Genomic DNA, 14,914 nt, shown 5'->3' on the forward strand with positions numbered 1-14,914 from the left:
CTGGCCAGTGTTGCTCCACAGAAAGGGCAGGAGTAAGGAACTGATATCCAGGATGGCTATGAGGCAGGGACTGGGGAGGATTACCAGGTGTGTGTGTGTGTGTGGGTGGTGGTGGTTGTGGAGCCTGGGTGGGTGGAGGCCCTCTCACCTGTCTGTGGCGTTCCTGGAGCTTCCGACGGGTATCCCTCTGTGCCCGTTCCAACTCCTGCAGCCTGGTCCTCAGCTCATAGGCTTCCTTCTGAGCTGCCACCTGGGCCTCCTGAAGCAACAGCAGCTTCTGCTCCTGCTCCTCCTTGGACCTCTTAAAACTGAGCAGGCCACAGGCTGGCTGGACCCTGGGCCCAGAGCTTCCCGGAACTCCCTGGGGATCTGCTCTTCTCTGTGTCCTATATGCTACATGCTGCCCTTAGACAACCTCTGGCTCAGAGTCTCTTTGAAACTTAGGGACCAGAAGTGTGGGCTCTGTTCCCTTTCCCCCCTCAGCTTTCCTTTAACTCACCCTTACTTACCTCTCTGTCAACACCCTAGAGACCACATGTCTAGCTTAACTTTCCGAGTCACTCACAGGGACGTTGGTTCCTTGGCCTGTTAGGCCTGCTAGATGGGAACTCCTTAAGGATAGGAACAGTTGGCCTGGTTCTTAGCCTCTCTACATAGGTTGGCATTCATTTACTGTCTTTCTGGCCCAGCTCATAGGCTACCCCCTGCCCCGCCTTGTCACTATGGCCAGGCTGAATAGCAGGGCCGCAGGCTCCCCCATAACTTCTCTATAGGGTAACTGTTATACCTGGCTTTCTCTTGCTCAGCCCTGTGGATGGTGGCCCGCAGCTCGGTGTTGGAATGTTGCAGTATATCCTTCTCCTGAACCTCATCCGCCAGTGTCCGGTGAGCCTCCAAGGCTTCCCTGCGTAGCCCTTCACAACTCTCTTCACTGTCCTGAAGTTCTTGACGCAGCTCAGCCAGCCTCTCCTGAGCCACATTTAGCTGTGCCTGCAGCCCCTCAGCCTGAGGGAGACATATGCTCTAGTGACCAGCTGAGGACCATGGGCTATGGCTGCCCAGGCAGCTGCTCCAGGTACCTGAGGGAGTACAGGATTCTGACTGGATATTCCTGGGTCACCCAGCACTTGAAAAAAAAAAAAAAAAGACGATCCCTGGGGTACAGGGCCCAGATAGCCTGGCCCCTCTTGGCCTAGCTCTATCCTATGTTCACTCTGAAGAAATCTAGGACATTGATTGCTGGTCAGCAAGGCCTGCCTGGGGCATGTCTCTGTCCACATATCAGGAAGGGCCATTATTGATAGCCCTTCCTACCCACTAACCCAGGACCTGCTCCTCCCTTTGGATAACTATGTAGGTAGTTGGTCAGAAGCCTGGTGCTTACCACCAACAACTGCATAGACCTCAGCTCAATCATCCCCTCGAACCTCCTCCTCATCTTCTCCTAAGAGTGCAGAAGGTAAGAGAGGGAGGTCTCAGGCATCCATGCCTTCCAAATTCTCCAGCAGGCTCAGAGCCTCTCAGGCCAGGATGCTCTGCTGCTGAAGTAGGTGGCTTTAAGGCAAGGCTCAACCCATAGAAACATGGATACCCTCAAACAAGATGGAGGCCACTTAGTACCTCTGTGAGCTGACCCAGGGAAGGCAAAGAGCCACAGGTATAAGTTCCCATCTCCTGCTGACTGGCCCATGGATGAGCCACCCTATCATGCTGGAAACAAGGATTGTGTCTACACACTACAGGGGGTACCAAACTTGGTTTCCTGCCCCAGGTAACGAGGCATCTCTAGGGAGATGGATCTGGAGGAGGGGTGGTCCACTGTGGGGTACGGACTTGCTGCGGCCTCTAAGTTCCAACCTACAACTCTGACTAGAAGCCTCAGAGAAGGCTCCATCCTGGCTCTTAAGTGTCCCTGGGGAGGAGGTGGAGGAAGTCAGCAGGGACATTCTGAGAGAGGAAGCCACAAGAACTCAGTGGTGTTGAGTGGCTGGTTTGCCAAAAGCAAACCCCTCTTTGCTGGCTGTTTTCACGGGACATTGTCCAGGCCCCCGGCCGGCCTGGCTCCAGAGTCCGCCCGCTGTTATTGTTGTTCTGTTTTTGGGAAGGGCCAGGGCCTCCCCACTGCGCTCCTCCCACCCCCCACATATGGGAGCCACAACCGTGCAGAGCATTTTCCGCTGAGCTCAGCAGAATTCACCCAGAAGGTCAAGGACCAGGGAAAAGGCCTGTCCATCATAAAAGGAGCTGCACTCATTTCCCGGAGTAGGGAAGATGAAAATAAGCAAAACAAATGGGGGAAGGGCCCCCCTGCTGCCAGGCCACCTCCTCCCCCGCTGTCCAGCACCCCCACCCACCCTCTCTTGAGGACATCCATCCCTTTTGCAGGAATTTTACAGCCAAATAGCTTAATGTGATTATAATAATTATTTCTTTACTAGAAGTTGTATAAACAGTCTCTTTTGAAATCTCTTGCAGGGAGGCAACTCCAGAGCTCTGCAGGGAGCAGGGCAGTGAGGCAAGCAGGGGAGCGGCAGCAGTGGAGTGGCCTGTGTATGCATACACGCATGCATACACGAGTGAAGGCATTCACATGTGCTTTGGTGCACACCCAAAGGATGTATGTGCATGCGTGTGAATATCTGTTTACGCATGTATAATAGATGTGCTTCTAAATACACGTGTGTGTTTGCTGTTCATCTACATGCACATGTGTATGTTTTTGCAGTGTCCTTATGGGCTTTCATATGTGAGCCCTGCATGTGACTGCGCATGGGACTGCATGGGATGTGCATATACATATTACTTAGTATGCACACGCCACTTAGTGTGTATATGTATTCACAGATGTACATCTTAAGTGTGCACACAGGTGGGAGGCATCAACATGAAGGTTTACATGTGTGAGAACCCCAAGAAGGTCTGCAAAGTCCTCTGGTTGCGAGTGGGGAAACTGAGTCAACCTGGCACCTGGGTGGCTCTTCCTCTCATTTCGTTCTGCAGTCATTTCTTTTCCACCTGGTCCCCCATCTTTTCAGATCCTCATCATCCCTTATCACTTTTGGGGGTGCTTCCTTACAGAAAACTTGGCCTTGCCGTGAGGCTTCTGTCCTTCACCTCACCAGAGCGAACGAGGCCCCCTCTCCAAATCCTTCCCTCTCTGCCCCCCAGTTTGGAAATCGCACTTCGCTTCTCCATGTGGCCGCTGACCAGGCCTGACTTTGAAATCTGTTGGAAGGAACTCTTTCTCTTTGGGGCCAATATAAACAGCCTGTCATGTTCAGTCATGCTCTCTTCCTTTCCCGGGCTCTTGGCCGGCCCCTTGGGGTGTGCTTAGGGAGGGAGAGCCCTCTCCTCACCACACCAGGCCAGCTGCCCTGCCTGCCAGCCTTGGCACACAGCCCAGGAGCTGTGAGGCCGCTTTGTCCCCACAGCCCTCACCTGGGTTCTGGCTGACCCCCCTCTACCTCAGTCCACACACCCGCCTGCCCTTGCCTCTCCCAGGAGCCCCCAAGTCCTGTCAGAACTCCTCAGAAACACCTTTCCATCTGCTGGCCTGCTGGGCTCCTGCCTGGCCTAGCTGTGGCCTCCTCTGGCCCCGCCCAAGACTGCCCCTCACCCTGTCGTGATCATGTGGCTCCTGGAGCCCTTGTGTGAGCATCTGGGCCCCTGACTGTCCCTGAAAATCCCACCACCATCTCACTTCTCCTGCCTTTCTGCCCTGGGCTCCCTAAACTCAGCTTCCTTCCACCTCCATTCATCCAATATAGAGTCTAGGCTTCTTGTGTAGGCAGAGCTTAACTCCCTGAGGGCTCCCCATGGCTCCTTAGGTGGACAGGTTTCTTAGCCAGAACCTTCCCCTTCGTCACAGTGGCCTCTCAGAAGACAGGCTTTGGGAGGAGGAAGCACCATATAATGACAGCTCCCCACATGATTCGCAGTCTCTGAACTGTGCAGAAGTGAAAGTTAGGCTGTGGAGGTCCTGGAGCCTGTGCTTTGTGGTTTTCATCAGTTTTCCATGGCTAGTCTCCCTGGGTAGCCAGCCTCCAACTATCCCAGCAGGAGCACAGGTGAGGTGCTCTGTGCTCTTTCTGGGGTGAGAAAGGACCAGCGGTAGCCATGACTGGGACTTGAGTCTACTTGTAGCAAACGACAGCAGCTTTGCTTTCTCTCAGCAGTGGCTCTACTCTGTCAGGTCTAATTCTTTTGAAGCCAGGTCTATGACTTTGGGCTACAGATAAAACCTTCTGTTAGGCCAGGGTCAGCTTTCTCCAGCTGACGTCACGAGCCAGGTGCCATTCACCACTCTACGAGATGCCTCTGGTTGGCAGACCAAATGAGGCAGTCATTTGTCTCTTCCTTGTCCTGGAGTGCTCTCCCTTCTCCTGCATCCCTGCTCTCCCAGCGCCCTCCTCACTCTCCTCTAGAGACCTATCTCACCTCTCTCCTCATGCTGCTTCGCTCGGCTGCTGTCTCTCGGAGCTTCTCTCTCAGGGTTTCAGCTTCTCTCTGGTGGGTGGAGATGGCCTCTTCAAACTGGACCTGGAGGGTTCTCAGCTCTTTGGTCATGGTGGTAATGGTAGCCTGGGGATGGAGAGACCACTGGGTTTGTGGGAGGCTGGTCTGAGGCCTGACTGCCAGGCCTTGAGACAAACACATGGAGTGAATGCTCTGAGAAGTTCCACATGCCAGAACCTGTGCTTTGAGGCCCCAGGCCCATGGACCTTTGCTTTTCTTCTGGGATTCCCAAGCAATGACCATGGCAAGTGAGTACACATGGGCTGGCTGGGTGGCTCAGGTGTCCCTTTTTGCCTAACATTTCTGTTCAGCCCATTTTATGTGGAGAGGGGGCAGGAGTAGCTGCTTAGCAAGTGAAGATGTCCTGGCCTCAGTGGCACTAGCGTGTGGGGCCACCTGGCCAGACAATGGATCTGGGGATGAGCCTCCATCCCAATGCAGCTTTCTGGTCGCTTGGGTCACCCGGGTCTGGCTGGACATGTAGCATTCTAAGTCCCAGCTCTGAGACCTACGGTATCCACTATGGTCAATGTTGGGCCAGTGTGGGGGCGAGGAGGCCACATCCCAATAGAGAACTGTGGTGAGGATCTGGACACTGATCACGATATATGTCCTGTCCACCTGGCACCCAGCTTCTTGAACTTTCCAGTGGGTAGGTGGCAACAGGGGACATCTGCCCTGCAATATGTGCACAGTCACATCTGCAGAATGTCTCCATTGTAGCTTTGAGGTTGTGACAATGCTGGATCTGCTGTCCTGTCATGCCACAGCCTATAATCGCCTCTCCAGGGGTCTGCTGACTGCTGAGCACCCAAAGGAGACAGAGATCCTCTAGGCACCAGCTCCCAGGTTCAGTTTGAAGCACTTCTTTGTCCACAGACAAAGATGTTACTCTGCTCACCTTGATGCTGCTGTACTGAGGCCCAGTGCAGCCCTGGGTCAGGACTCTTTCCCACTCACTCTGGGGCCAGTCCTAGGTCTCATGTGGTTCTTTGTCAGGACTACAAGGTCCTCAGCATTTGGAAGAAAACACTCATCTCCTCATAGGCTACTGTGCCAGACTGGGGATGGGACCATGTAGACCAATCAGCTGGGTTATCGGTGGTGTCAGGGCCCCTCCAGAGCCTGCAGTGCTACACAGAGGCACCAGTACTGTGTGGAGACCCCACTCTCACACCTGAATTCTGGGGCTACCATCTGGGGTTACTGCTGCATATAGATATCCATCAGCTCCATTTGCACTGGTCTTTGGCCCCTCCTCTCCTTCTCAACCGGCACCTAGGATGGCCAGGTCATGGCTCTGTGCCCACATAGTCCAGAATTGCTTGCTCAGTGAGATTGTAGTTCCTTGTGAATCTTGGGGACCAGCTCCTGGAGGCAGAGATGACTCAGGCCAGAGGGCCCCTCCACCCATCAGTGGCTAAGTGCCATGTCACCCCACAGCTGGGGTTCCTTGGCTGCACTTCCCTCTCTCAGTGGGTTTTAATTTCCATTTTCTAAGCTGAGGTGGCAAAAGAACCCTTAATGAGCTCCCCGAGGAGCCGTGCTGGCTAGAAGGCCTGGTCCCTAGCCCAGGGGGAGACTTGGCCAGCATAAGAGAAGGCTCCAGAAGCCAGTGTTGGCTCCTGCAGAGGCTAATCTGTGAGTAGGAGATGGCAGCTGCCAGGGTCTCAGGATGCTTTTCTACCCATAGAGCAGAGATGGGTAAGGGTACAGCATGTTAAGAAGAGTGTAGCCACAGACTGAGGACCACTCCAGGCCTGTGCCAGGGAAGTGCTGTCCAGCCCTGGTGAGGCCCTGGGGGTGAGAGGAGATGGAGCAGAAGGGGTAGGAGCCAGGGAAGCACCTGGGGACTGGGAAATCCTTAGGTTGTCTTCTTCTGTGATGGGGATGATCAGAGTATGTGTATTGGGGGTCACACCTAATTGCCACACCATGTCCTACTCCACAGCACTGGGGATCAGCCCCACCTTCTCCCATCAGCATCACCAGGACACCCTCGCCAAGGGCTTGTCACCTCCAGACACCTGCCTCCCACTCTAGCTGAGTGGTCTGCTCTCACTGCCCACGTGAGCAACAGAACAGCTGCCTAAGAGCCAACGGCTGGCCACAGGGACAGCCTTCGCTCCTCAGTTGAAGGCCATCTCCACCAGTGAGACAGTGATGCCTGCCCACAACTGGGCTTTACTAGAATCAGCTTGAGCACAGGCACACAAGGCACATGCTGTGTGGATCAGAAGAAAAGGATATAGGACTGGGTCTATCCCCCCCCCCCCAGCTGTTGCTATTCAGTGTATGGCCCAACTTGCCAGTCTTGATCAGCTCTGATTCCCGGGAGCATCAGGTTTAGTGCCTGTAGCCACCATAGACAGGGACTGGGGCATAGACAGCCATAATCACTTGGCTACCATTGAGACAGTAGCTTTTTCCAGTAGGAAATTTAGAGACATCAAGGGGACACACACTCATGAAGACACAAAGGGGGAAATATACTTCCAGGGGCAGACAGAAAGGGGCTATTCTGGGGACTCTGCCAGGACTTGCTTGGCTGTACATGACCAGGCAGTTGTCTGGTCTTTGACTGAAAACTGTCAGTGGGGTTCACCTCGGCTTGCATTTGCTGGTTCTGGGCTTCCTGCCGGGTCCGTTCCAGCTCCCGGTTAGCTCCAGAGAGCTCCTTGCTCAGCAAGCTCTTCTCTGCATCCTTCAGAGACAGGGCCTGAACATGAGGAGAGAGAATTGTGAGGGAGCTGGGGAACCAAGGCTCCCTCTGAGGTACAACAGAATGCTCCCCTAAGTTCCCTGCCTGGATTACCAGCTTTCATTTGCATACCCTGCCAACAGGCAAGGGAGCTCACACCTCCTAACATACTCCATCTTCCACATTCCCTTTGAGTGCTCAGCAAACCTTCCTGCTGCTCCCTCCTTTCCATGGTGAGACTCCTGGTTTTCACTGGGTGGACGGGTATATCATGATTGCCTATCGTAGGCAACTGCTTCCTACAGTGAGCAGAAAGAAACCACCAACAGAACTAAAACCAAGGCTGCCTGTCTCACGAAGGGCATGAGCAGGATATAGCAGCCTGACTCAGGGAGACCCAGGGCAGTGGGGCTGGAAACAGACTTCAGCCAGTCTCTTTGTATCATTGATACCAGCTCAGGGAGAGTCCTAGTTGGTGAACACAGACAGGCTAGGAGAGCGATAGGCCAAGCTGGTTCTGGAGAAGTGGAAGCTGAAATCTAACTGGTTCTCTGGCTTACCCTGGTTGCAGTGTCTGAGATAAGAACTATGGCAGCAAGCATAGCATCTTTCTTAAACTTCCAGCCCTTCCGCTGAATCCCTAGGTGAGGGTCTCAGTACTGCCCACACTTGTAGCCGTTCTGGTTATAAATATGGGTAGATAGCTCCCAGCCTCTGTACCTCTAACCTTTGGGGTCGGCATTAACCACTTGCAGCTAGGATGGGTTGCATTGCTGATCAATTGAAGACTAACAAGAGTCTCTGAGGAAGAGAGGTGGTGAGGCAGGAACCCCGCACCCACACGATCTCCATGTTTTGAACAATAAAAACCAAAAAGACAAAAAAAAAAAAAAAAAAAACCAAAACAACAAAACCAAAACCTGTGCTCCTAACAGTTTCTTTCCATGCCTGCTTTGTTTCACCTCATGCTGGGAACCTGCCCACCCTTGGCCTGTGAGACCTTTGAGGCTTAGGACCTCAAAGATTTGCCTTCTTGAAGTTCTCATTGATGAGCACGGCAAGAAAATGCTTGTTGACATTTTAGGGAAAACGTCCTAAAGGACAAAGTGTGGCTGTCACTGCAGTGTCCCGGTTCAGACCCAGTGAAGCACAAGAATAGAAAATGTAGGGGGATGGTCCTTCATCGCCGGCTGTCTTGTTCTTTTGAGGCTCGGTCCATGCAGACTCTCTCTTCTTGCTTGAGGTCTCCTGAAGACTGTCTTATGATGGATGATGTCAGTTTCCTCCAGGAGGTACAGCATGCAGGTCTTCCCCACATGGGGTGCTTCTTCCCATTTGCAGCCTGACATGAGGGGCAGAGAGCCAGGGAAAGCCCACTGGCTGCTGTGGTAACCATTGCCCACATGCCTGGCTTTCTGGATCATAGCGCTAGAGCACAATGTTATTGTGGCCATGCTGTGGGTTCAGAGAAACCACCGGAAGCCATCTTCTTAGCCTGTTCTCTTTCACAGAATCTTTTCTCTTGGGGGCTGTTGGTGAAACCAGGGAACTTCAGTCTGATGAGAATAGGTGATGCGGGATGGTGGGTAGTCTCAGGTGGCAGTGAGGGACTGTATGGGGCCTTGACCACTGCCTGTGCCCCAGACACGCTGTCTTTCTGAGCCTCTTTTCATACACTCATGGGAGTGATGCCGCTGTGTTCCAAGTGGCTCTGGATCCAAGTGGCTCTGGATCCTTCAGCTTCAGGCTCTCTCTGTCCTCCCTGACTCCAGCCTCATGACCCCAGACACCTTTATATTCCTCCTGCTTGGGAACAGCTCTTGCTTTCCATTACTTGAACCTGGTGTGCAGGACCTTCAGGACTCCTCTGCATTTCTTGCCATCCAGCTCCTACAGATTCTGGCAGCCACACAGACACATACATCGCAGACACTCTTGAATGTTCTCATCCCAGCTGCTTGCACCCATCTCAGTACCCTGCTCCTCTGGGAAGGCCCCAGCTTCCTCCAGCACAGGACACAGAGAGGCACTCAGTTAAAACCATGGCTCCCACGCCCAGAGGTACTCTGTGAGGCTTCGGACAGGAGATCAACATGTGCATATCTCTATTTTCTACAATCAAACAGGATTGTAAAAACTTGTACTCTAGGATGCTGACAGTCAATTAGAGACACAATCTGACAACAAACCCCTCCTCTTCTATCCACCCATATCCTCTCCTTGTAATCTGTGATTGGTGAAAGGAGGTCACTGTCCTTGCTCATTGTGATGCCATGCATGCTGTGTGTGCGCGCACACACACACACACACACACACACCCGTTCTGCTTAGTTGACTCAGCAATAAATTCTTTAGGGTGGCCCATTTGCTTGGAGAAGCCTTGGCTCAAGGATAACTATTTAGACTCAGCATCTACACCTGTGGGATGGAAGAATGGTCAGGTTGGATGAGTTATGTGGCTGAACCCTGCAAATGATGGGTGACTGGCTGATCGGGTGAGTGAGCTGACAGATACATGGATGAATAGCTGAATGTGTAGCTAGTTGGAAGGACACCTCAGTGGGTAGATAGGTGGATGGCCAGGTAAGTTGACAGATGGATGGATGGCCAGCCGTGTGGATGGATACCTGTGTACATTTCTGAATAGCTGTGTACGTGATTAGAAAGAAAGGTGTGAGTCAAGTAAGTAGAAGGAAGATGGATAAGTGAATGTAAAACCTTTCAAATGTATGGATGGGCAGGTGGGGTGTCCGTGCAAAGAAGTATATAAACATAGAGCTATATGTACATTGGTACAAAGGGGATGATGGGTGAATGTGTAGATGGGGGGCTTGGTATTGGGCATGTGGTTAAGTGGATGGGTGTGTAGATGGATGGGTGAGTGGGCGGGTGGATGTCTGTTCACCAGCATCCATGCAGCAGACAAAGCTGCTCCAACCTGGAAAGGATGCATTTGCTTGGGGGCGGGGGAAGGCTTCAGTGACGCCCTCATGCTGGGACCAAGAAGAAAATAAGGTGGGTAAGGATCCCAGTTCCCAGGCTACATCACCTGCTGCATCTCCTGCTCCAGCTGAAGGAGGCTCTCGTCTCGCTCCTGCTTCAGGATCTGAATCTCCCCCTGCAGCGCCTCCCTGTCAGCTGTACTTTTTGTTACTAGCTCTTTCTGTTTTTCCAGCCACAGGGCAGCTGCCTCTTTTTCCTCTGCCAGGGATAAACTGAGGGTGTCCTGGCCAAGGCAAAGGATAGGTTGTGAGATCAGGAATGGGAGACTGATAGGCACTTGAAGCTCTAAATTAAACTTTCTAGCTTCTGAAGAGCTAGGGGTTGGTGGTCCAGTCATCAACTCTATGCCTTCTCTACGAGATCTCCCAAACAAGCTGGGGAGGGTCTCTGTGGCTCTCACATTTACTAAAATCCAGCTGCCCTCAAATCTCTACCATGTGCTACTGGTGCAGGGGCATGGGCAGATGGATGGATGGATAGATGGATGGATGGACAGGTCAATGGATATGAATATAGATGGATGGATGGATGGATGAGTGGACAGGTAGATGGATATGAATATGGATGGATGAATCAATGTGTTTGGATGGATGTATGGATCAATAGATGGGTGTGTGTTTATATGAATGGGTAAGTGTGTAGACGGATGGATGGATGGATGGATGGGTGTGTGTGTGTGTGTGTATGTATGTATGTATGTATGTGTGTATGTATATATGTGTAAAGAATGGGATATAACTCAGAAGACCCCTGGGGGCCTAACTAGTGGTACAGCTCTAACAAGCATGAGGCTCTGGTCTATCTATCAGCCTGAAGCTAGGTCCTCTGGGGTCTGTCTGTGAGCAGGAGCCTGCCCTCCATATCAGTGGCCCCTTCTGGACACCACACACGACCTCCCCTGACCTTTTAGACCATGAAGAGTGGCCAGGCCCCTCCTCCCTCTGCTCTGCCACCTCTGCTTGCTAGGAGGACATGGTAGACCACTGGGGAGTGGCCAAGTGGACCCCAGGAGACAGACCTTCTCCCTGTGCAGCCGGGCCAGGTCCTCTCTGTGAGCCAGCTCCTGGCGCTCCCGGGCCAGCTGTGCTTCCTGCTCTTGCTGTGCAGCCCGCTGCTGCAGCTGTCCCAGATCCCACTGCAGCTTTGTCTCTCGGATTTCCCAGTCACTTTTCAGCCGCTCCATTTCCACTGTGAAGGATCAGGTGTGTCATCACGGTGTCCTCTCTCCCTTAAAATCACCCACTTAAGAGGTGGGTGTGGCTAGCACAAGGTGGGTAAGTTAAGTGGGGGTGCAGATACCAGGAATGAGTACAGGGCAGGAGGCCACCATACCAACCCCATGGGTGCACCTCAGGTCTGAGCTCAGAGTTGGCAATGAGAAGGATGGGCAAGGACCCCCTGCACACTGCTCACAGTCACATGACCTCCAAGCCCTTGGGTCTTCCCTTAAGGGTTTGGGGGGGAGAGAATAACACCTATAGGGACTGAATTTCTCCCAACAGTGACTTGGGAGTGAGGGCAGAGTCCACCCACTGCAGCACCTTGCAAAGCCCGGCGTGCCAGCTGAGCAGCCTTTGCCTTTCCTTCCAGCTGTTCCTGCTGGGTCTGCAACTGTGTCGTCAGTCGTTGGGCCTCAAAGAGGCTGCTCTCCAGAGAGTTCCTCTCAGCCCTGTGGTGAAGCACCAGATAGCAGGTACATAATCCACATGGTCTTGAGGTATCTCCTTAGTTTGTACATGTAAAAATCAGTCATACCCTATGCAAAACATGTTTTGGGCCAAATGGAAAACCAAAGCCAGAAATGAAACAAAATAAACAAGTCACAGCAGAATAACTCAGAATTATAAAAATAGAACAAATACAGAGGATATTTTAATCTCCTTAAGCCTGACATGAAAGCCAGAAGGGGGAAAAAAGAGGCCAACAGATCTGGATACACTTAAAAGCAGGAGGGATAGTTTTCCACAGAAGAGATTCCATAAATCAACTTGTAAGGAAAGGGCAGATAATGAAACGCATCACTTTGCCTGCTAACTTAAGTAATTGATCTTTAAAAATGAAAAACAAGATGATAAGGGGCAGAATTGGCAGAAAATCTGTATTTATTATTTAAACACAGGGATAAGTATCTATCATATACAAAGAGTTCTGGCCAATCACTAACAAAGTCAGCAAAATGAGAAGAATAACAGTTACAAAGCAAATATCAAATAGACAGAAGCACGTGAAATATACTTTACCTAACCAGGAGAGATTAGGGCCCAGGGAGATTTGAACTACAGTCAGGTAGTGTTATTAATCACACAGCAGATTAACAAAGACTTAAAGGTAATCATGTTTAGTGTTAGCAAGGGAGTGTTGGGGAAGACTAAGCATGCTGACCTTGCCCTGGAATAGCTCACCCAGGTGCCAATTCTAGAGACACCTGAGAGTCAGAAACAGGATGCTCATTATAGCTTTACACAGGGTGTGAGCTGGACTTGGCTGGAATGTCAACAAAGGGGAAAACGTAGACATCACAGAGCATCTAACGCATGCAACATCATGCACTTGGCAAGAGAGGGGTCCCCCACAGGCCACTCAGCAGAGCTAGAGTGTTTCAGGAAGTGTGGGGAAAGTAGCCTGGGAGCATCTTCATGCAGAGGTCATTGTTCAGAAAATACATGCAACAAAGTGTACAAACCCACAACAGTGCCCACTTCCTGTGTGGGTTACTGAAAACAGCCAGACTTCCTGACAGTCAGCCCAGCGGTGACCAACTAACCCAGCATGGTTTGTCACTGAGCTCTGGTCTCACCATGAACACTCCATAACACAGCAGCAAGATGTGCTGTCAATGGGTTGGAGAGGCCATGGCCCTTGACTGGTTTGACAGTTTTACCACAGCTCCTGTGTTGCCTTGAAGAGGACCAGAAACCTGCCAGGACCCCTTCACGTGTGAGGGAAAAGTCCTCTGGGCCCAGACTGCACACCCTAAAAACCTCACTGTCTGTCAGGCCATACCCTGTTCCTCTTGTAACACTACACATTCCCTGTTTCATGAGTGAACATGCCCTCTGCCAGGGAGTTTTCCTCCGTTATGTGTGGAGAACATCCTTCCTTTGAGCTGCCTTGAAGTGTCCTCCTAGGAGTGTAACTGGATTTGCTTCTGAGGTCTGCTCACAGCCTGGAAACCTGAGTGTGTGTCCAGTTCCTTTGTCCACAGAGGTTCAAGAGCATCTCACTGTGGTTGAGCCCAAGAGGGAAGCCTGGTGTTACAAGATGAAGGTATATGGGGAGTGGGTCAGCTGCAGCAGGATGTGTGGGTAAAGCCTGGCCCCTCTCATTGTCTATGAGCAGCCAGCATGCCATTAATGGTCAGAAGTATGGCTCAGGCATGCCCCTAGTAGCCCTGCCACCAAGGCTTCAGCTGGTCATCATGGTATATTGTCTGGTGGGTCTTTAGGGCTGCCATGTGTTTGTGCCTCTGGGTTCAGAGGTCAAGGCTGGATCCCACCTGCGGAGGGCTCTGACCAGGCTCATATTCAGGGCAACATATGTTTCCAGGGCTCAGAACCCCCTCTGTTCTCATTCACCTGGGAAGCCTCCTCCAAATTTCCCACTGGGATGTCTGTACCAGCTTTTATTAAGAAAGGTCAGTTCTGAGAAGTTGAAGGTCCGGGTCCTTCTAGTTCTCCATGGCCCTAGCATCTGGAGTTTCAGAGGAAAATCTTCCAGGAAGCCTTCCATGACTAAGAAGGCTTTGGGGCAAAAAGGCAACAGCTAGCCTTGGGTCTCTGCAGAGGCTATGAGAGCAGCCTAAGTTACTGCATCCATGGGCACGTTTCCAGTTTTGAATACTGCCCTGTTGATTACGACGATTCCCCCATCTCCATGTCAGGACCATGGGTGGACCTTACTCTAGACTGCACAGCTATGTGCCTCTGGCTCCCAGGACTGCTAGGAAACAGTTGCTAGACACAAGTTTCAGATGGACTCTCTTGCTACCTCTAGGTGTCTCCCTGGGAATGAAATCTCAGAGCCACACAGCAGAGGAAGGGAAAGGATCCCTGGAGTTGTAGCAGCTCTGGACACAGCCAACCTGAAGCTCCATCCTAAACTCAGATTCCTAAGGAAGAAATTGTATATCTTTTGTTTTCCTGGTTTGATCTGGGTTTCTGGTCTGACAGAGTTGCCCCTGTCTTCAGGAAGATGACCCCAGGGCATTTCATCTAATACTGCACCACCTCAAAGACACAATGTTTCCTCTCTGCGCACCCCATACCATATGTCCATGGCAGAAATGCCCTGCCCTATGCCACTGTGCCTGTATAGCACCTCTGCAGTCATGACACCATGGGCAGTCTGAGGGCAGGATCATGAGAGGTGCGCCCTGGCTAGTGGTTGCACTGGTACCTTAGATCAGCTGCCTCCTTAGTCACAAGCTCGCCATGCCTCTCCAGGGCTTCCTGCTTAGCCAGTAGTTGGGCCCTCTCCTCAGACAGTGTGTTCTTCTCATGGAGGGCTTCTTGCAGAATATCCATCTGGGCCTCTTGGTCCTGCATGCTCTGTGCCAGCTGCTTCTCTAGGGTCTGTTTCTTGTATGTCACCTAGAGGAGGAAAGAGAGATCATGTGACCATGTGCCAGAGAGAGAGAGAAAGAGAGAGAGAGAGAGAGAGAGAGAGAGAGAGAGAGAGAGAGAGAGAGAGAGAGAG

General features: G+C 51.9%; 1 protein-coding gene across 1 annotated transcript in view; it reads right to left on the minus strand.

Annotated features, from left to right (window-relative positions):
* Crocc2 (ciliary rootlet coiled-coil, rootletin family member 2) overlaps positions 1-14,914 on the minus strand; it is a 60,335-nt gene that overhangs the window by 15,650 nt on the left and 29,771 nt on the right. Inside the window, exons 16-23 of the mRNA XM_028755390.1 lie at positions 14,615-14,808; positions 11,761-11,888; positions 11,238-11,407; positions 10,266-10,442; positions 7,121-7,234; positions 4,438-4,581; positions 788-1,005; positions 149-308 (exon numbers count right to left, since the gene is read on the minus strand). Of these exons, the coding sequence (XP_028611223.1) occupies positions 149-308; positions 788-1,005; positions 4,438-4,581; positions 7,121-7,234; positions 10,266-10,442; positions 11,238-11,407; positions 11,761-11,888; positions 14,615-14,808 (1,305 nt within the window). The remainder of the gene's footprint in view (positions 1-148; positions 309-787; positions 1,006-4,437; positions 4,582-7,120; positions 7,235-10,265; positions 10,443-11,237; positions 11,408-11,760; positions 11,889-14,614; positions 14,809-14,914) is intronic.

This window comes from Grammomys surdaster, unplaced genomic scaffold (genome assembly GCF_004785775.1).
Source record: "Grammomys surdaster isolate TR1022 unplaced genomic scaffold, NIH_TR_1.0 126059, whole genome shotgun sequence".
Classification (NCBI taxonomy): Eukaryota; Metazoa; Chordata; class Mammalia; order Rodentia; family Muridae; genus Grammomys; species Grammomys surdaster.